This window comes from Balaenoptera musculus, chromosome 20 (genome assembly GCF_009873245.2).
Source record: "Balaenoptera musculus isolate JJ_BM4_2016_0621 chromosome 20, mBalMus1.pri.v3, whole genome shotgun sequence".
Taxonomy (NCBI): domain Eukaryota; kingdom Metazoa; phylum Chordata; class Mammalia; order Artiodactyla; family Balaenopteridae; genus Balaenoptera; species Balaenoptera musculus.
In genome coordinates this window covers 45608658-45631026 of record NC_045804.1, presented here as the reverse complement: position 1 = coordinate 45631026, position 22369 = coordinate 45608658, and the positions used below count along the sequence as shown (strand labels likewise).

Below are 22369 nucleotides of genomic sequence, written 5' to 3'. Positions count from 1 at the left end.
GCCGAAGTGCTCGGGAGACAACCCTGGCGGAGGACTTTCCATCTTCACACATTGTTACCTTCATCAGGCTAGGTCTTGCTCGGCACTTACTTCTCTGTATGTTTTGTGTTCTCTACTATAAGAGGACTGGAGGACGCCACCTCTTTTATTTCTTGTGTAGCTTCTGATCTAGCTAGGCACATGGGAGGGAATCCACCATAAGTACTTGTGGGTTGATCGCAGGTCTCACTGTGGGATTTCAGTCCCCAGGTCGCCGCGGCCATTCCTCACCAGCGATTGGCTCTCTTCCATCTCCACAAATATAGGGACCAGATGCCACGGCATCTCTAAATCGAAGCTGGCTGCTTTCCTGAACCGGTTCCGTGGCTTCTATTAAATCTGTTGATAGTTGAGAAAAATTCTAGGGATTTTTTTTTTTTTCCCCAGCTGGCAAGACGCTACCCTATGCTTAGAGAGAACCTGGATTAAACAGGTGATCTGTGGCAAGTCTTCCGGCCTCCCCACCCCGACACACACACAGTCGAAAAAATAAAATGTACACCATGTCCACCCGCAACAGAGGAACAACAGTGTGTCAGCTCAGCTACCAACAGCCCAGTGAAAGGATGGGACGCCCCTCTCACAGCCCTCCACCAGCCCTTTGCAAGTTATTTCTTGGGCATCTACCGCCATCTAGTGGAAAGGGTGAAAAAGAAACCGAGATACTGGCAGCCAAGCAGAATGTTTATATTTTATAGCGGCTTTCCACACACGCAAACACACACACACAAATCATAGCCTGCTTTACAAAAGTTCATTTAAACCTCAGAATATAACTGCAAGCTTTTGGCACACACATAAATCTTCACGCTTAAGGTTCCCAATTTTCTGGGATAGAACATGGAATTGTACTAGTTTTCAGTTCAGTGAAATGTTACCACATAAAGCGGTGAAAGAGGTGGAGGTGGAGGTGGACGCCACGAGCGGACTGGCAATCTCTTGAAATGATATCCACTTTCTTAGTATCCACCTAACACTGCTGCTCATTTCACAAGTAGGATCTTTGGACTGAGGATTGCCTTTAGGCAGGCAAGAAACCTATGATAAAGGCGAATTCCAAGCTCAATTTTAGTGTCATGCCAAAATTCTGTGCGACTGCAGGGACAGTATTATTATCCAACACATGGAAAGCATCACTTTTTAGTGAAAACATGTAAAAGCTATTAACATAGCAGACATTAAGTTGTTAGATATCTTTTTAAATACTGAAAGTGGGTTAAAGTGTTTTATTTTCTCATCCAAATCATATTTGAAACACCCGTGGGTGGGTTACATCAGGCCCCATCCAAAGCATGTGAGACAGATTCCTACACCCTGACGTTTTCAAGTGAACACTGAAGATATGGAAGAGAACCATAAGCATCCTATGGAAGACGAGGGACAAAGTATTTGGTGTGGAGGGAGGTGAGGAGGGAATTAGGGGGGATTGCAAATTGGGGAAGTAGTGAAGTCATTATTAGAGTACTTAACTTTGGTATACTATACGCAAGTCTGTATAAAGAGGTGGTATGTTCAGCATTTTCCTTTTATTATTTGACAGGAAAACACTTTCTACTGGAGTGTGTCCAAACCAGCATCTGGCACCTGGGAAAGTGAGAGTTTGAACATACTGCACATGAAATATAAATAAAATTTAGAGAATTGTTGGTGCAGCAGGCCTTGGTTAGATGCCAAATACTGCAGCTGCCTTTTAAAGGGGTGTGGAAAGAGGGGATTTGCAATGGAAATGATTCCAAAATCATAGTTCTAGTGGGTGTTTGTTATGAGAAGAAGCCTGAGGAGACTCACTGGGCTTCCTGTAAAGAATAGCCAACATCCTTTGGCTTATGGAAAGCACTCTCTCTGCATACACGGTTCAAGAGACCCACTTAAAGAAAATGTCCCAACTGGTATTTAGCTAGTTATGTTACATGAATTGACCTGCTATTCTGCAAATTATTATTGTTTTAAAATATGTGTTAAGGAGCCACAACATACCTGACATTTATAGCACATACACATTACAGTTTTCCTTTGGGGAAACTGCATTCTAAGGCACATGATGTCATACAAAACATGCACAGAACAAATACATATTTGTCACCTTTAAGATTCATAAATCACATTCCTTGGTCTTCAGTTATAGTAGCATAAGTGCACAAAGATGTATGTGTACAGATAGTTATTGATACACTGGTGAAATCAGAAAAAGACTGGAAAACTGGAAAGAGCCTAACTATGTATCAATGAGGAGGATTAAAGGATGGCACATTCATCATTTGGGATACAATCTAGTCATTGAAAAGAATTAAGGAGATTTCTATGTACACTGTATCAGTCTGTGCTCTCCAGAGAAAGAGAACCAATACAGAGAGAGATTTGCTATAAGGAATTGGTTCACATGATTATGGAGGCTGAGAAGTCCCAAGGTCTGCAGTCAGCAAGCTGGAGACTCAGAAGAACTGATGGTATAGTTAGTTCCAGTCTGAGTCCAAAGACCGGAAAATCAGGGGAGCTGATGGTGTAAGTTCTAGTCTGTATTGAATCCAAAGGCAGGAGGAGACCTATGTCCCAGCTCTAAGACAGGCAGAGAGAGTGAATTCTCCATTACTTTTTATTCTATCCAGGCCTTCAGCTGATTGGATGAGGCCCACCCACATTGGGAAGGCAATCTGCTTTACTCAGTCTACTGTTTTACATGTTAATCTCATCCAGAAACACCCTCACAGACACACCCAGAATAATGTTTAACCAAATATCTGGGTACTTGGGACTTCCCTGGTGGCACAGTGGTTAAGACTCTGTGTTCCCAATGCAGGGGGCCTGGGTTCGATCCCTGGTCAGGGAACTAGATACCACATGCATGCCACAACTAAGAGTTCACATGCTGCAACTAAGAGTTTGCATGCCACAACTAAGGAGCCCGTGTGCCACAACTAAGGAGCCAGGTGAGCTGCAACTAAGAAGCCTGCATGCCACAACTAAGGAGCCTGCCTGCCGCAACTAAGAGCTGGCACAACCAAATAAATAAATAAATATTTAAAAAAATATCTGGGTACTCCGTGCCCCAGTCAATTTGACACATAAAATTAAACATCACACGTCTACCCCTTGTCAACTTGGCACCCATATGCATCTCCTTAAACCATACTTACTCTTCAAATAAAGACAATAACAAGATCATAATCCTGCCTAAAATGATACAAGTATCCTATATACAAGCAAAAATGCACTGACTCCATCCCCATAAGAGACGGTAAAGTCGTTGAGGATGTTTACTCACCTTGATATCCCGTAACTTAAGTACGATGATGTAAAATTAACAATACTTAAATACTACAATATAAAGTCAATACATTTTATGTTATATTATAAGGAAATAAGAGATAAAAGGAACAAAGATGTTTGCCAAATACAAACACACACACATATATTCATAACAAGGAAGAAATACTCATGACAATATAGCCCTCATTTCTATAACTGATCATGTGATCATAGCTGGTATTTATAACCACCTTCTTCTACTACCTTTTTTGTATTCCCTTTGACTTCAGCAAGCACCTTAGCTGGTCGTGGTTCTTTACCTGGTGGAGTGACTCAAACCCTCATTCCTGAAGGGTCTAGGCCATTAGTAGTCCTGCCAGGACTAGGTTATTGTAGTTTTCCTTTGACCTTAATCACAGGGTATGATAACTAAGAGATGCCCTAAGGGGTCTCCCATATTGCAGGTACGCTCTTCCTTACCTTCACTGTTGACTAGTGGTCCAATTTCCCCTTGGTGATCAGGATCAATCATTCCACCCAACAGAGTAACTCCCTTCTTTGCCTGTTAACTCAGAGGCATGAGATGCCCAAAGTGGCCAGGTGGCAGTCTTAACTTCCTGTGCAATGGAATCACTGTTGTTTCTCCTGGTGGAAGCACTCCTCCCTTTGGAACTAAGACCTGTAGGCCAGCAGAGCATGACGTTGTGGGAACAAGAAGCAAAAATTTTGCTAGTGGGTCACTAGGGGTAATAGTGATCGGTGCCCCTCCCATTTCCACCTCTCGATTCCTGGCCCCATGACTCCTGGCTATGGGAGAAACAGCACCTTATACTGGATGCTAATTCAGAGCATACACAGTCTTCTGGAGAACCTTGCCCCGACCCTGCAAAGTGCTGCCACCTAACTAGTGCTGTAAACTAAATGTTCAAAAGGCCATTCTACCGTTCCACCAAACCAGCTGCTTCAGAATGGTGAGGAACATGGTAACCAGTGAATTCCACGAGCATGTAACTTACTTGTGCCTTCAGGGCCTGCTTGGGCCCAATCGCATATATTCCACATCCATCTGATGATGAAGTGTCCCTGTGCACACCCAACCTTATGGCTTGGTGGGGCAGATAACACCCAGTCCATGATGGACGGCTCAGGGAGCATGGTAACTGATGCATGGTGGCCCAAGTGTTCAGCCTCTATGAAGATCCAGTAGCAGGCCACATACTGTTTCTCCAAAGGAGAGTAGTTATCCACAGAGAATGGCAGGCCTCACCTATAGGGGCTGCCAAAGTCTCCAAATAGCATCCCCATCTGCCAGTGACCTACCTCAAGCACCATCGGATCTGATGGGTCATATGGCCCAAGGGACAGGGCAGCTTGTACAGCAGCCTGGACCTTCTGCAGAGTCTTCCCATGTTCAGGGACCCACTCAAAACCAGCAACTTTTGTGGTCACTCAGTAAACAGGCCAGAGTAACACACCCAAATGAGGAATATACTGCCTCCAAATACCTGGGCACACTGTGGCCTAGTCAAGTTGACACATAAAATTAACCATCTCTTGCACTGATATGAAATACCTCTAAGATGTAGCACAAGAGAAAGTAAGGTGCAGAATAGGTAGGAAAGACTAAGCTACCATCTGTAAATTTTTAAGTGGAGAAAAACACATATATATGTATACACAAATATAATGCTTATGTATGGAGGAAATATATCTGGAAAGACATTTAAGAAATAGTAACAGGGGACTTCCCTGGCGGTCCACCGGTGGTTAAGACTCTACGCTTCCAATGCCGGGGGCGGGGGTTTGATCCCTGGTCAGGGAACTAAGATCCCACATGCCGTGCAGTGCGGGCAAAAAAAAAAAAAAAAAAATAGGAAAAAGAAAAAGAAATAGTAACAGGTTGCTTAGGGAAGGGAATTGAAGAACTGGGAATAAATGTGAGAAAAATATGGAAGGTATTATCTAGTCCAAAAAGAAAGTACTTTTTGCATTTTCAAATAAGAACTTATTCAAGGATAAGATGCTATAAATGGAGAAAGAAATATTTAAAGTAAATCAGGACATCTCAGAATAAAAGAGACAGAATGTCTCACACACACAAATTCAAATGCCAGTAAAACAAAGCTGTTAGCACAAAATGAACACTTTGATTATAAAAGTTTTCCAAGTCCACTTAGTTCAAGAAATAATTGAGTCAACAAAATGTGAATCAAAATTGATTCAAACAAAAAATGTATTCCATTTAATTGGGAGTTCCCTGTAAAAAGATTTTACCTGTAGATTAATGCCCTAGTACAGTTTTTGCATCTGTTTTATCGTTTCCTTTTTTAAAAGCTGGGCTTTAGGGCTTCCCTGGTGGCGCAGTGGTTGAGAATCTGCCTGCCAATGCAGGGGACACGGGTTCGAGCCCTGGTCTGGGAAGATCCCACATGCCGCGGAGCAACTGGGCCCGTGAGCCACAGCTACTGAGCCTGCGCGTCTGGAGCCTGTGCTCCGCAACAGGAGAGGCCGCGATAGTGAGAGGCCCGCGCACCGTGATGAAGAGTGGCCCCCACTTGCCACAACTGGAGAAAGCCCTCGCACAGAAATGAAGACCCAACACAGCTAAAATAAATAAATAAATAAATTTATAAAAGCTGGGCTTTGGTGGCAGATCCACTGATAAGGGAAATTGCTTGATAGAGAGGTAAGTGAAACAAAATATGGAGTGAGATTTGACAAAGATCAAGATGAGGGAAGGGAAAGAGGGGCATTGTCCTCACTGGTTACAGCAGAAGTGTGCTGCTTCTCTTTCTGGCACCAACTTGATATGTAACCTTGGGAATTCACCATCATAGTTCTTTCTATATTTCATTTTATCCCTCAGCAAAGCAGGGCTCCGGTCTCTAGTTTTTGAAGCCTCTTAACTCTTTTCTGAGTCAGAAGTGTGAGGTGCTAGAAAAACATTATGCATATTCCTATTTGCCTCCAATACTTTTCAGAGCAAATCTCAGGATCAAAACTTGTCATCAATGTGACCCTACTGCAGATATAGCCAGAGTGTATGATTCATTACCTGAGTCTGAAATAGGTCCTAAACATCCACCAGACTGCCAGACTATAGGCCAAATCTCCAATATAGCTTTTCATAAGCAAAGTCAAAGCAACAGCAGAAGAGATAGTAAGCAAATCTGGATTGTTGGGTCTGGGTGAGTAAATAAAACCTCCAAACAATTATGCTGTGGAAGAAATCTGCTCCAGAACATTAAGACCACCCATCAGAATCAGAGTCTAAGGATCTGTCACTGGAAACAGTACAGGATACCTCTGTTGTCACCATGGCTATCATAGGTCAAAGGCAAAAAGAATTAAGAAATAATAATAATAAATATTTTGTAACAATTTACACTTGACTGAGGACAAGGCACAAATCAAAGAAATGACACTGAGTCCAAAAGTCCAAACTCACCTCCCAAACACTAAAGACCACACATTATTGCGAATGATTCTGAGCCACCACTTTCAGATCCAAAAGAGATTATGAAAAGCAGAGAACTGAGAGACTTCGCTGGTGGTCCAGTGGTTAAGACTCCGTGTTTCCACTGAAGGGGGCACGGGTTCGATCGCTGGTTGGGGAAATAAGATCCCGCATGCCGCATGGCGTGGCACGGCATGGCCAAAAATTTTTTCAAAAGAAAAAAATTTTTAAATGGTTAAAATAGCAAATTAAAAAAAAAAAAAAAAGCAGACAACCAGGAATGGAAATATTCGAGGAAGCGCTAAACTTGGGCGGAAGCATATGTGTCTTCCTGGGCACAAGTTGTAGAAGCAACACACCAAGTTTAGGCTTTATCCTGGCACAGAGAAGAATTCTGAGCAGGGCACATGATCACGCTTCAGTGCTGAAAGACCATTCTGTGGATGGTTTGAAGAAGAGCAAGAGAGGAGGCATGCAGACCAATTAAGAGTCTGTTAAGTGAGGGCTCCCCCGGTGGTGCAGTGGTTTAGAATCCGCCTGCCAATGCAGGGGACACGGGTTCAAGCCCTGGTCCGGGAAGATTCCCACATGCCGTGGAGCAACTAAGCCCGTGTGCCACAACTACTGAGCCTGTGCTCTAAAGCCCGCGAGCCACAACTACTGAGCCCACGTGCCACAACTACTGAAGCCCGCGCGCCTAGAGCCCGTGCTCCGCAACAAGAGAAGCCACCGCAATGAGAAGCCTGCGCTCCGCAATGAAGAGCAGCCCCCCTCGCCACAACAAGAGAAAGCCCGCACAGCAACGAAGACCCAACGCAGCCAAAAATAAATAAATAAAATAAATTTATTTTTTTAAAAAAGAGTCTATTAAGTGAAAATTGACTAGAGCCCAAACCAGAGCAATGAGTCTAAAAAGGAAGGATGGATTTGAAAAATATTTAGAAGGTCTGTAGGGGATGCAGGAAGCAGGGAGTCTCAGACTGATGGAGCGCATGGAAGCACTGCTCACCTGGGTGGGAAACTCAGGACGAGCAGGTTTGAGGAGGAAAATAAGTTCTAATTTAGGTCCACCCGAACCCTGTAGCCCCGTAACAGCATCCACCTGTGGGTACACAAAATAAAAGCCACACCACCTTAGATAAACCCTCTCTTCTGCCTCTCAGATCTGCTTCCCTGACCTTGGGGAGCCTGATTTGGAAATCTGATTTTTTTTTTTTTTTTTTTGCTAACTGCTCCCCTGATGGGTTCAGGCTGAACTTTGCTTTCTGAGGTCTCCTGCTGGGGCTGGAGGCTTCTGTCTTTATGTTCCCAGTTCATGGCCCAGAGCATTTCCTGACAACCCTCACACCAGTGCTGCCTCCTGAGTCCTCAGAGAGCCCACCTGGGGCCAAAGTCTCTTCTCTCGGGGAGGGATGGAGGGATGGAAGCTTCCCCCTAAAACCCAGGTTGGCCTCAGCATCCTGAGCCCTGGTCCCGCTCTCAGTCCTACAAACTCTTCTTGTCCTTATGCCACACCAGTGCCCGAGCAATGCATTCGATGCCTGGCTCTTATTCTGCTGTCTGCTCAGAGGCCTACCTGCCAGTGTTTCTTGCAGATTGCAGATCAACAGAGCTTGTGAGTGACCGGTGACTCAGCTGTGGCTAGCTGAAAAAGTTATTTATAACCGAAAATACAGAACTCTACCTGCCCTGCCTGGGTCAAGGCCCCAGCAAAGCCATACTCCTGCTGTGCCCCTCCTAGAAAAGTTCCTTCTCAACCCAGAGGACTCCAGGCTTTCTCATTCTGCTCTGAAAGTAATATCAGGACACGGAAAGCTCTGGGTTTGGGGAGGGTGGTGAGTGGGAAAAGGGATCACTGATGGTTTTGTGCCTGGAGGGTAAAGCAGTATGGCAGTACACCCAGGTAGGGGCAGCCTCTGACCAGGTGCGGTATCTTATCCATCATTCCTTCCTAATTAGAAACTCTAGCCAAACAGGTGTGCAAGGCTTCAGGTGGCCCTATGTTAAAACTCACCTCCTGCCTTATGTGACCACATGTGACAGGTGGTGCAAGGATTGTACCAAGTCTTGATTCCTAAACATCCTTGGATTTCTTCTCTGACCTACACTCCTCACATGAAGATGAAGCCACCCTGGTGATGCTGGTGGATTCTGTCACTTTCTTGGGGAACTTCAGCTCCTGCTCCAGCCCAGCTCCAGCCACTTCCTATTAATATCTTCTTCATGAGTTTCTCAGCTGTGCTATTTCCATCCTTAGCTCCTGGCTGTCCTCTGGTTTTGGAGGACATAGATCAAGGCCCTTTAAATACAAAGTCACGGGCTTTCCTGGTGGCACAATGGTTAAGAATCCACCTGTCAATGCAGGGGACACGGGTTCAAGCCCTGGTCTGGGAAGATCCCACATGCCGCGGAGCAACTAAGCCCGTGCGCCACAACTACTAAGCCTGCGCTCTAGAGCCCGCGTGCCACAACTACTGAGCCCGCGTGCAACAGCTACTGAAGCCTGCGTGCCACAACTACTGAGCCCATGTGCCACAACTACTGAAGCCCGCGTGCCTAGAGCCTGTGCTCTGCAACAAGAGAAGCCACTGCAATGAGAAGACTGCTCACCGCAACAGAGTAGCCCCCGCTCACCACAACTAGAGAAAGCCCGCGCACAGCAACAAAGACCCAACACAGCCAAAAATAAATTAAATAAGTAAATTTAAAAAAAAAAAGCTTTAAATACAAAGTCACTTGTCCAGTACCCACCACGCACGTGACTCAGTTGGCTACTCAGAGTACCTATGTGGCCAGACCTCCTGCCAGCGACGGGACTATTCAGACTACTCACTGTTACCAAATTCACAGCCAACGCAAATCCACAGGGGACACACTGCACTTCTCAACTCGGACCTCCTCATTCCATCCCACTCCTGCTATTTCTTTTACTTCTGCGCTCCTGACATGCTGAGAGAACTAGAGGCCAGCCAGGCTCTCCTGGACACTTGGGGTGAGAGACGATCAGGCTCTCCTCCAGTTCAGCACCTCCCCATCTGTGCCCTGACCTGGAGTCCTTCAAGTGATGGGTCATCAACCCAGAGTGTTCTGACTTCCTACGACCCTGCCTGTGAATCTCATTCATCCTGAAATGTCTCCTATTCTTTCTGACCCACTGAGATATCGCCCCACCTCTGTATCCTTGCGGCCAGAACAGACAACCTGTAACATGAGAGCAGCTGGACTTTCAGTGAAGCTATGGCCAGATAAAGTCCCTAGGGTGCTGGCAAAGATTCAGGCCAGGGAAACAGACATGGGAAACCACTTCTCATTTTCGGAATATGCTTGAAGAGGTTCAAGTTTTCCATCAGGTGAAACGCATTCCACCTATGGAAGGAGATGGGTGGGGGAAGAGAGATACCAGATCAGTGTATCTGTGTCTCCATTTGTGATTCGGGCCATTATGTTCCATAAAAGGCTCCCTCCCTCACTCACCATGGTTACAGTGGATCTCGCCACATGCTGACTTGGCTGGTACCTGAAATCTGAGGCAGACCCTTTATTTAGGGATTAATTATTGCTCTCTAACTAGTCCCAGGGATTAATTGTTTAGATCGCTCCTTGCTTTCCAAGGCCCCCTTGCCTGGGACTTGCCTAGGGCCCTGTCCCAACTTCTCTCAGATCCAGCTTCGGCTCTTAAGACCTCAGCATGAATCAGAGCCCTGGGCCCCTCACTCATCTGGAAGGAATGGGTGCTTGGCAGGGTGTGTTGAGCTAGAGGTGCCTAAAGGAAATGTCTGGTTCTTGTGTTGATGAGAAGGGTCGAAGCTGGAGATGAAGATTTGGGAGTCATTCCTGCATTAGAGGTGGTAGTAGAAGCTACGAGTGCGGATGAGTTGCTCAGGTAGAGTGAGCTGCATGAGAAAATAAAGGATGAAGCCCGAGAGGACCAACAGGAAAAGGTCAGGCAGCGGTGCCTGCACCGAAGACGGAGAAACTGGAGAGGCTGTAGCACTGAATTAGACTCAACAGCTGGGGAGTCACCAGGGACCTTAGGACAAGCTGTTTCAGTGGTCTGGTGGGAGAAGAAGCAGAGTGAACCACAGGCTCTGTTCTGCGGCACAGAGAACTCTGGCTGCCAAGGAGGTATCTCTGTCTCTGTTGACTGACTACCTCACTACCTTCTGTTTCCATTTATGTTTCTCTTAGCTGATATACCCAGACACACTGCCAGTCTGGATCAATACAACAGTTGGGGATCTATTTTATACCACAGAAACTACTGCCAAAGATTTTCTGGGTTCATACATGGTGCTGTCTCACAGTTAACCTTCAGGTCCTCAGTTTGCAAGCTAGCAAGCACTTTAATTGATTCAGCATAATATAAATTCGGCTTCTCATGGCAATGCTAGTCCCACATCATTAATTCCATTGACAACAGCTGGCTGGCGTGAGTAGCAGCCTCAGCTTCCCTTGCTCTCCGTCTAGCCATAGCCACCTCCACTGCCTATCATTGTCTCATATTAAGCTTGGTTAGCATCACTATTTTTGTTTGTTTGTTTGTTTTTTGGCCACGCTGCGAGGCTTGCGGAGGCTTAGTTTCTCAACCAGGAATCGAACAGGGGCCCTCAGCAGTGCAAGTGTGGAGTCCTAACCACTGGACCGCCAGTGAATTCCTTTTTTTTTTTTTTTTTAAATAGCTTCACTCATTTTTTGGCTCCTCCTCTCTCCCCTCAACGGTTTAATTATTGAATAAAACATTTATTCCATACATTTATACCACGCTTTCACGTTGATTTACAAAGCACCTTCCCCCATTGGCATCTCACAACACACGCTAGGAATTATTAGGCTGGAAGGGCAGTGGCGGGGCGCGCGTACCCCCTGCTGGCGTCCCGGCGCGCTGCAGCCTCCCTTCCCTCCCGCGCGTCAGGAGCTCGAGAGAAGGCTGAGACGCTAGTGCCCGCGCAAGGCTTCCTGGGAAATGTCTGGGGTGTACGTGTTAAACTACAAATCCTGATACGCACCGCGCTGCAGCCCCGAAGAGGGTGCTTTCTGGTGACTCTGAATCTTTGTCAGTGTCGTTGGGACTGCTGCACAAGGCTGATTCAGTGTTCACAGGAGGTTTTGGGAGAACATGATAGCTCTTCCGCCGGGTGTGCACGAACGGACTTAGCTTCCGCTGCTTCCTCGGACTCGCTCGGTGTGGCGAATCTGCCGTTGCGGCACGGTGGCTGGGAGCGCAAGGCCCCACGGGAAGCTTGTGGAATCTGCTGTGGGAAGAAGGACGCCAGGTTTCTTGGGCAGCCACAGTCATGGCGGAGACGGCCCACAGTGCCGGGGGCTCCGCTCCTGGGGCGGCGGCCTCCGCCGAAGCCCCGCTGCAGTACAGCATTCTTCTGCAGTACCTGGTGGGTGACAAGCGTCAGCCCCGGCTCCTGGAGCCTGGGAGCCTGGGCGGGATCCCGAGTCCGGCCAAGAGTGAGGAGCAGAAGATGGTCGAGAGGGCGATGGAAAGCTGCGCCTTCAAGGCGGCGCTGGCCTGCTTGGGAGGTGAGGCGAGGAGGGGGGCCTTTGGGAGGCTTAGGGCTTGGGCGGCATAGGGGTCCCCTGCCAAGAAGACCACGCGCCTGGGAGGCGAGGAGTCCATGGGCTTCGACCTTGACCCACCCTCGCCTGGTTCAGTGAGCTCGAGCAGCGCCTCCCTAGACCCCGAGGTTGGCTTTCGCCTCTGGAAATTAGATCAGAGAATCGATCCTGGGTCGGGACCTGGGGGTTATAAGATGGTTGACTTCGTTCATTCATTTGCTTTTAAATAATCAATTTTCAACAGTTACTTTGCAACTATCACGTGTCAGGCGGTGGAAAGACAGGGTGAGAACAAGATCCTTGTTCTCATGAAGCTAACATTTTAATATACATAGAAAATTGTTGAGAAGAAGCCTGGAGGAGAGCTCTGCAGACATAGGGCACAGCACCTGCAAAGGTCTGGCCGGAAGTGGCTTGAGGTTGGAAAAACAGAAAAGCCAGTGAGGCCAGTGTGACTAGACAGCAGGGAAAGAGGGGGAAAGAAGTTTGGACTTTTTTTTTTTTTTTAACGTTTTGAGGATTTGAGAATGTAGGTGTCCCTCCTGTATGCAGAGTAAAGAGGGTGGCCATTTGCAGGTGATTTGAAGTCTCATTGAGAATGAAAGGCAATTAAGAAAGGAATGTAGTGAGAGTGCACATGTGAAGTAGAGCAGAAAGAAAAAAACATCTTTTTTGGTTGGGGGAAGGCCAAAAGAGGAGGTGAGACTAGAGCGTGTCTTGGAGGATTGAGAGAATGGGGTTAGACAAAGAGGAGGAGAAACAGCATTTCAAGTTGGGGGTGGGGTGGGGGATTTGGGCTTTTTGCCTGCAGGTATTAGGGCAGTCATTGATGGTTTTTAAATTATTTTTTTAAATGTTTTAAAATTTTATTTATTTATTTATTTATTTATGGCTGTGTTGGGTCTTCGTTTCTGTGTGAGGGCTTTCTCCAGTTGCGGTGAGCAGGGGCCACTCTTCATCGCGGTGCGCGGGCCTCTCACTATCGCGGCCTCTCTTGTTGCGGAGCACAGGCTCCAGACGCGCAGGCTGAGCAATTGTGGCTCACGGGCCTAGTTGCTCCGCGGCATGTGGGATCTTCCCAGACAAGGGCTCGAACCCGTGTCCCCTGCATTGGCAGGCAGATTCTCAACCACTGCGCCACCAGGGAAGCCCTAAATTATTTTTTTAATGTTTATGTATGTATGTATTTATTTTGGCTGCGCTGGGTCTTAGTTGCGGCATGCGGGATCTTTAGTTGCGGCATGCGAACTCTTAGTTGCAGCATGCATGTGGGATCTAGTTCCCCGACCAGAAATCGAACCCAGCCCCCTGCATTGGGTGCGTGGAGTCTTACCCACTGGACCACCAGGGAATCCCCATTGATGGTTTTTTAGAGGGTAACAAGTGGTCATGAGCATGATGACTCAAGGTGGAGTGTGATGAAGGAAAGGAAAGTCTGTAGATAGGGAGACCATATAGGGAATTTGCTAGACTGAAGCTCTGTGAGACAGGGACTGGGTCTTTGTTCATCATGTGCCTGACCCTAATAAATATATATCTGTTGAAATGATGAATGAGTCTTGGTAGTGCTCCAGGGGCGAAGTGATAAAGGCCTTAGACTAGGATGATAATTGTGGACATAGGGTTACAGGGGGAAGCAAAGAAACAGTCAGAAATGCCCCTGAAGTTTGGAGCAGGAGTGACTGGAAAGAAGGAGCCATAAGCAGGAAAGTCTGGAGGGGAGGTGCCCATGATTTCATTCAATGTATACCGACCTTGAGGTGGCAAGAGGACGTCCATGTGGAAATGTCCAGCAGGCTCAGGAAGGTCAGCTGTGGACAGCAGTGTGGGGTTTACCATTTGGTAGCTTTGTGACCTTAGGGAAATTAGTTAACCTCTCTGAGCCTCAGTTTCTTCAGCTACAGAAAGGAGAGGATAATAATATCTATCTCACAGGACTATTGTGAAGAATAAATGAGGCTGTGACTATAAGGCGTCAGAGTAATTGGCACATGGTATTTACCAGATGACTATTATGGATGTCACCGTCGTCAAGGGAGTGATTTGCAAAGTTGATACCTGAACTTGAGGGTGACTGGTTTACATGTGAGAATGTAGAGAGAGAAAGAGGGTTAAAGACTGAATTTTGAGGAATGTTAGAAAATGAAAGGGGGAAGAAATCCAAGAAGAGTCAGAGAAGAAGCTGCCAACGGGATAGATCCTGGATTTTGTAATATGGAAACCAGACAAGTAGAGTTTTCCAGGCAAGAGGGGGCGTCCTCTTCGCTGGTGGCCATCCAAAAGGTGCTATTTGAGTATGACCCCATTACAGTAATCCAGAAAACATACCAAAGAAATCTTCATCTCTGTGTTTGTTTTTAGGATTTGTCTTGGGAGGTGCATTTGGGGTGTTCACTGCCGGCATTGATACCAATGTGGGCTTTGACCCTAAGGATCCTTACCGCACGCCTACAGCAAAAGAAGTTCTTAAAGACATGGGGCAGAGAGGAATGTCCTACGCCAAAAATTTTGCCATCGTGGGCGCCATGTTTTCTTGCACTGAGTGTTTGGTAGAATCTGTAAGTGTCCCTGCCTTCTGACAAAGCCTTGCCTGTTTCCATCTTAGGACTTCTCGAGAGAAATACTCTTAATGCTACTAGAAAGCAGGGCAGAAATGTCCAATACTTGCTAGATTAAATTTCCATTAAATAGTCCCTAATGTAAACTTTTTGTGCGTTTATGATTTGGGCTTGCATTATTTTTTACTTGTTTTTGTAGGCTAGAAGTTGGTTAATGATTTTATTTTATTTATTTATTTTTTGGCTACACTGCGCTGCTTGCAGGATCTTGGTTCCCCAACCAGGGATTGAACCTGGGCTCCCTGCAGTGGAAGCACGGAGTCCTCACCACTGGACTGCCAGGGAATTCCCAGTTAATGATTTTAAACAGAATACTTACTGGGGAACTGAGAAGAGATGTTGATTACTTGTCAAATGTTACACTTGGTTTCAGCGCTCTGGTACCACCTGCAGGAAGCATTTATGAACACATTCAAATTTTAGGAACTATACTTTTGAAAGAGAAAAAGATAGGTTTCCTTTGGGGAGGGACTAAATTAGCCAGCCAGAAACCCCGTCTTTTTTTTCCTTAATCATCTTGTCTGGCTTGTTTCTTTGGCTCTGAACTGCTCTTCTCCACCCACAGTACCGGGGAAAATCAGATTGGAAGAACAGTGTCATTAGTGGCTGCATCACTGGAGGAGCCATTGGTTTTAGAGGTTAGTAAACAATTCTCAGATGGTTTTCTTTGTGGCCTTGGACAACATGCTGAAGTTGACATTTCTAAACATATGAGCATTCCAAGGACAGCCCAAGGCATATGTGGACACTTGATATTCTTCCCTTCTGACAAGTAAATCACGTTTGCTTCTGTGTTAACTCAGTTTTGGAAACTTCTAGTATCTAGATCAGGGTTTCTGATCCTTGGCATTGTTGACATTTTGGACCAGATAAATGTTTGCTAGGGGGAGGGGGGCGCTGTCCTGTGCATGGTAGGACGTGTAGCAGCATCCCTGGCCTCTACGCCCTAGATGCTAGTAGCATGCTTTAGTGGTGACAAGTAAAAGTGTCTCCAGACATTGCCAAATGTCCCCTGGGGAACAAAGTCACCCCCAGGTGAGAACCACAGAGAGATGTAGATCTATCTTAGAAAAAAGAACTGCCCCCATCTTGAACACACGGGAAGAACTTCCTCATAATATGCAGGTGTGTGTTGCTATGCAGGAAAGTACAGAAGCATAGCTGGGCCCCATTTGTCCAAATAGCAGGCTCTGCTGAAATTTCAGTTCCATGCATTGCAGACAGTTAGCCATCTTTCTTCATACTATACAACTGTCATTTTAATTTTGTGTATAAGTTATCACGGTAATGTCTTTTTGCACCTTAGGGTTCTTAGATTTCTACTCCTTGAAAGCCAAATATAGGTATTCTAGAAATGTTGGATTATCATCTATAAACAACAAAGAAAAAAACCGGTTCCCTGCCACTTCTCCCTGTTGGTGTGTCCGTCAAGAGTGTGGTGCAGGGCGTCAGTGACTTAGCGTTCTTAACAGTGTACATTGCTGGGCTGCTCTCCATCTGCTGTGCCCGGACTTACCCAAAGCAAAAAGCCTTTTTTCTCATTTTCTGAGAGGCAGGATGATTTGCTATCATTAAAACCTGATTTTCCTCCTCAAACAGCCATTTGTGATTTATGGAGTAACTTCCCCTTTGGTCTTCCCATGTCTCAGCTTTGTCAGGGCCTTTGAGAGGCTCAGCTCCCTCTAGGATTGCTTTGATCACCTTCCCAGGAATTTATTCCATAAACAAATCAGGGTAACAGGCCATATGCTTTCACTTGATGCTAAGGGCTGGTTCTCTTAACCAGTTTCCTGCCTGTGAGGGGCTATTTTCATGAGGCTGGAAATAGTAATTCTTTAGAATGAGAAAAGTTAAACGAACGTACAGTTAGATAAAAGCACACTGGATCAGATCGTGTGCACAGCTTCACTGAAGTCTTCCAGCTCTCTGCTAGGTTGAATGATTTAGAACACGTACGCCAGTTTCTTTGCACCTGCGGGTACCCAAACTTTTCCTGAGTGCAGCCTGACCCAGCATCTGTCACCACAGGTAATGTCATTTGTGTTTGCTTTACAGCTGGCTTAAAGGCTGGGGTCATTGGTTGTGGAGGTTTTGCTGCTTTCTCTGCTGCGATCGATTATTACCTACGATGAGAGCAATTGCCTCCGGGGAAGGACGATGCCAGCCCAGGATCAGAGCTGTTCTGTGTAGGGCAGTTTCTGCCCTACCATTCCGGGGCACTTGCTTCAGAGACTGAAGACATTTGTTTTCCCTCACGTAGTTGGTGTTGTGAGGGAACCACCTGGCTGCAATCTGCCACCTCCGAGCAGCCACGCTCTCTGCTCCTGGACTCCAGCCAGGCTGTGGGGGGCTGTGCCACGCCAGCCTCTCTCTCTCAGGCAGATCAGGAGTCAGCGTGTTGACCTGTAGGAACTGAGTTCCGCAGAGGTTCAGTCCTGACCACAGTTGGCCCTCTGGTTGTTTGGTGCCGTGGGAACGGAAGGGACTTGACATATACCCGGGAAGCTGTTCCACCTTGGACCTCCGTGCCGTCATCCATCTCACACATTGGGGCAGGGCAAAGTGAATTTATGCCATCCGACCGATTGTGTCATTTTGTTTAGTGTTCTGCTATCCTTGTTAAAAAACGTATATATACGTATTGATTTTACAGTTTAAAAGGTTGGCTTATTTTTATTTTCAAATTCCACAATTGCCAAAAATGGTTCCAGGTGCCCAGAGATTGAACATACATAGGGAAAGCGTGAGCAAACTCCTGAGAAGTTTGGGAATGTTAGGTTCCCAGGGTCTGCAGAGTAGTGTTATCCTCACTGAGATTGTTGCATTGGCCAGGGCCTTCCCCTAAAGAAGCCCAGCCTAGCCGTGTCCTAGGATGCGTTGAAATTCCACGCATAACCCCTGCTGGCCTCTTCTAAAACAACCCTCCCGTGGGCGGGCCAGTGGGAATGCCTGCGGTCTAAACCACACATTGGTGTTCTGCTCTGACCACCAGACCAGGCCCGGCTCGAGGACACAGTGTGTGAAGGGTCCTGCTCTGGTCATCCTGGTGACTAAGTCACAGCGGCCACTGGCTACGATCAGACCGCCCTGAGGAGCTGTCCACCACCACTGTGTTTGTTTCTCTGGCGTCAGTGGTTTTTTCCTCCCTTAAACATATCCGTGTTTTTGACTTGACCTGGTAGCCTTTTTCTGACAGTAGCAGCTCAGCCTAATTCTGTGCCATATGCAAAGAAACAGCCTTTTACACTTGGGATCTGCCACAGGTGCTGCTTTACTCGGGTGCCTTGGTGGTGGGGTGAAGATGAACTCAGGACAGGCAGGTAGCTTGGTGGGGGCCACGTAATTCCAGCCACCTTAAGCCAGTGGTAACGTCTCCTTTGTTCTACCTTTGCCTTTTTGCCTTTTTTTGGCTTTCTGCCCCCTGGTCTGCTGTCTTCCAGCTCACCCACCCTTAACCATAATTCAGACTCAGCTGAACCATCCAGACATCCTGAGTGAGTGTGTGTGTGAGATAATGTCAAACCCAGCTGGTAACACCTTCCTCTGGCCACGTCTGCTGTTGCCTTTGGAATGAGTGAGCTAGTACACAAGGCTATGTCCTTCTATGGGGAATTCTATAGAATGCCTGTCCCAGTCTCAGTCACGAGGCTTCACTGCTGCTAGGCTGGCTGGAGTATCCTCACAGGTCAGAGAACAAATGTAGGAGTGTTTCCTCTACCGTCCGCAAATAAGTCACCTATAAGCACTTAGAGCAAGAGTAGATACTCCTACCCTGGCACCTGTTACAGTGCTAGAAGCCCAGCATCTTCTACCATCCAGTCTAGTGCGTGGGGTCAAATACATTGACTGACTGAGTACAGGAAACTCTGCCCTCACGACTGCCTTGAAAAAGATGAGCCCCGGGCTGTCAGTAGCCATCAGTTCAATAAGCCAAGCATTGTCCACGTTGACTATTCAATCAAGAGAGGAGATGAATAGTTTCCTGTTTTAGATGGCTAAGGAGGCAGTATGAGCTCATAAACCAAACACCAATTTTCAGAGACATCTGTTCCTGATCTCCAGAATAAACACAGTGTCCAATGGCTTAGGCTGGTGGGAGCCTACATTAACCCCACTAGCTCTCTTACAGGGAGGATGGGCCCTCTAGGGGATCCAGCCTCTCCAACAAGCAGATTAGGACAAAAGGCTGCCCCAAAGACCTACTTCCAAGGAAAATGTAGAGAAAAGTTTACATAAAATAAGCCTCCACTTGAATGGACAACTTCCTGCCATCTCTCTGAGGCATACTGATGGCCACGTCCCTGGTGGGGCAGTTGTATTTCATGAAAAGCACTGGCTGGTGACTGAGCTGGAGGCGTTTGTGAAAGAGCAAGGAGAGGGCGTGGGCTCACCTCCCCCCAAAACTGCCACAGTCCCCACAGGCCGAAGGGAAGCTCAAGGGGGAGTTCACTAGGTAAATAGATTCTTGGAAGCACATCTGGATGCAGCTGGAAGAGTTAAATATTTAGATTGGTGGTCTTCCCTGGACTCCTGAGAACACAAACGTCCACACCACAGGGCTGAGTTGTGTGCAAATGTTGGGGCTTTGCATTTTTTTTTTATTAACATTTTCCTCTCACGTGGTTTACATCAATTTATAATCTACGTAAGTTGAAACAGAACATAGACCAAAGAAAAATATATCCTTACCAACTTATTAAAGTCAAATATTAATGAAGTGTCCCATCCTACCTGTATCAGCAAACACCGGCAGCCCACAGCTGTTGCCAGCAAGGACAGGCGTGCAGGATTCCTGTAGCCTGTCTGATGGGCCTCTGTTGGCACAGCCTGCCCTGCTGGGCACAGTGGCTGGGGCTTCTGGGCTGCACAGTCCCTGTCTCGTAGGAGAACCCATGGGCTATTTCCTTGGTGCAGCTCAGTCCAGGTCTGGTACCCGACCCTCCCCACTCTTGGGGGTGGAATTTATAAATATTCTGAGCCTTTTGCATTTCTCAGCCCTTCCGGCCTTCCTCCCATTCTCATTGCCTAACTGAGGTTGGGGGGCTGCGGTAGCTACCTGATGCTGAGAAGCAAACCTCCCTTGTTTTGGGGAGGTGGGAGGCACCCATTTGGGGCTGTAAATAGCTCTAGCTGGGCCCCCAGTTCATTCCAGTCAATGGCTGTGGAAGCAAGAGCCTTCCATGCCACATACTAGCTCCTGAGTGCCGAGCAGACTCCAGGGATGATCAGACACTGGGGATCTTTAGACTCAAGCGGCCTTCTTTCTCTCCCCCGTCTCAGGGAGCAGGGCTCCTTGCTAAGCTGCTAGCAGGCAGCTAGGGGGTCAGTATTTCCCTCCTCTTAGGCATCTCTTTCCTCCGATGTGCACAGAATGTGTACCGTTCTGCCCATGATTGGGCAACAGGTGTAAACAAGATGAGAAAGGGCCCTTCCTCTCACTGAGCAAGTGCTACGGCTTTAGGGCCCTAAACCCTTCTTTAAAACAGCCCTGAGCTCAAGCTAGGGGAGCTCTTCTCTCCGATCCTGAGGGCCTAGCATCCAGTCTCCGCCACATGGGAGAGCCAGGGAGCTGTGTACTGCAGCGCCGATCTCTGCAGCCCGGGAGTGCCTGCCCTCCCAGGCTAACTGCCAGAGGCCGGCGGCCGCTGCTCAGGTGGGAAGAAATTGCACTTTGGAGGTACTTCTCACTCCTTTCCAGTGCTGAGCAGCGGGCCTCGGCGTTGGGATCGGAACCTGCTGATCCCCTACTCTGGAGCAGAGCGTCCACACGAGGGTCCCCTGCAAAACCCAGTCCCAAGAGAGGCAGGTACCTGTGTCTCCTCATTCTTCCCCAGCTCCTGGAGTTTCCCCGAGTTCACCCGCAAGGCTGCATCTAGAAGCCGGGGGTGGAAGGCAGCACCATGACGGCTGGCTAGCTGGACCGTGCCTGCCTTTCCCAGGGCCTGGAGCACACGTGGCCGTGGGGGCTGCCCCTGGCAGTGCTTGGCTGTGGAGAAAGTGTAAACCCTAAGGCAAAGGTGCCACGAGGTACGGGAGGCACCGGGAAGGTCTAGCCCTCCTGGACAGAACCTGCCTGTTTCCGGACACCTGCTTCAGCCATAGTAGCTGCCCTCCCAGAAGCCCAGCTCCACGAGAAAAGCCACCACAACTGCTTGCTGCCGAGAGCCTCTTTCCCCCCAGCCCAGGACACCCAGCGCTCCCTGGCGCTCCTCTCAACGTCCCACCTGTCCTTTTTCCTCGGCGGCCTGACCCTCCCACCTCCCCCAATTCTTTCCTGACCCTCTGGCTACCTTGATAGCAGGTCACTTGTGAGTCTTTATACTCAAAGGAAATAGAACACCAACGGAAAAGGAACTGAAAAGCAGAAGAAACAGTCAAAGATGCCTCACTGGTACTGGAGACAGAACAGATAAACCCAGAAATGGAGATTCTCAGGTGGAAAAATCCCAGAAATCCGCTCTCCAGCCTGTGCTAAGCTGAGGATTAGTGTGAGTCCGTCTCCTTGTCCAACATTTGCACAGGCGGCAAGGCAAGCAGGTGCGCTTCCGCAGGCAGAGGGCAAGGAGAGGCCGGGGGCGGCAGGCAGCGGCATGGCACGGGCCACCACTGCCACCGCCGCCCAGGGCCTCCTCAGAGCTTTCGAGGCGCTGGATCAAAAACCAAGGCTGCACATGCATGCAGGCAGCCTGGGAGGGAGGAGAGGGCGGAGGAAGACCAAGGGGAGGCTGCCAGGATGACTGCGATCTGGGAGCAGGGCCAAGAGAGGAGAAGCTGGCAGCAGTCACAGAGCGCAAAATAAAAGCCCTTGGACTGGACTCAGGAGGAAAGAAAGTGTTGGAGGAAATGAAAGAACAAAGCAGGCTGTCTGTGTGCCCACACCGGGTCGGTCACTACCTTTCCTGCATGACAAGTAGACGTAAAACAATTCCCGAACAGCACGGAGCATTAGACACAACTAGAGGAACAGAGGGCAGAGCCCGGGGTGCGCAGCAAGGCTGGGGCCGGGTCAGCTGGCTTTGTACAAGGTGGCACAAAAGATGCACGTCTTCCAGTTCTTGGAAATCTGTGTCCCTTGGAGTCTGGAGCGCTGGGTTTGGGAGTTCTCTATTGTAGTCCTTCAAGTCTGGGTTGGGTCCCCGGCTGGAGAGGCTGGCTCGGGCCACCCCGCCCAGACGCTCCCACCTCGGGCTACACATCGGTGGAGAAGTACAGTGTGTTCCGCTTCAGTTCTGCGAAGGAAATGGGGGGGTGCTGCAGGTAGTAGAGGAGGACCTGGACCTGCGGGAAGACAAGGGAGACTGAGGCTGGGGTCCTCGCCCTGGAGGCCCTCCTCCGACCCGCTGAGAAGACGTGGTCTCCAGGCTGGGCCCCTGTGGCTCCCCGCTTCCCCTTCCTCAGAAGCCCAGGTGTGACTGCCCATTTGCAGCAGTAGAGGGCGCTG

At 48.1% G+C, this 22369-nt stretch overlaps 2 protein-coding genes across 6 annotated transcripts in view; one reads left to right on the top strand and one right to left on the bottom strand.

Annotated features, from left to right (window-relative positions):
• Window positions 1-11700: 11700 nt before the first annotated feature.
• Window positions 11701-17577, top strand: TIMM22 (translocase of inner mitochondrial membrane 22). 2 transcript variants are annotated; one of them, XM_036836215.1, is made up of 4 exons: window positions 11701-12274; window positions 14672-14868; window positions 15494-15566; window positions 16984-17577. In XM_036836215.1, exons 1-4 carry the CDS (start codon window positions 12037-12039, stop codon window positions 17058-17060), a joined length of 585 nt encoding a protein of 194 aa, XP_036692110.1. In that variant the 5' UTR covers window positions 11701-12036; the 3' UTR covers window positions 17061-17577. The 2 variants fall into 2 exon arrangements, with proteins under 2 accessions (XP_036692110.1, XP_036692109.1); XM_036836214.1 differs by lacking the exon at window positions 16984-17577 and adding an exon at window positions 16235-16524 and having other exon boundaries at window positions 11780-12274.
• A 72-nt stretch (window positions 17578-17649) lies between these two features.
• The window catches only part of ABR (ABR activator of RhoGEF and GTPase), a 181663-nt gene continuing 176943 nt past the window's right edge, over window positions 17650-22369 (bottom strand). For 2 of the 4 annotated variants that reach the window (XM_036836211.1, XM_036836212.1), the window contains one exon: window positions 22117-22206. In XM_036836211.1, coding sequence (XP_036692106.1) covers window positions 22117-22206 — 90 coding nt within the window. Of the gene's footprint in view, window positions 22207-22369 lie in introns of all 4 variants that reach the window. The other 2 variants (XM_036836209.1, XM_036836210.1) reach the window with 2 other exon arrangements.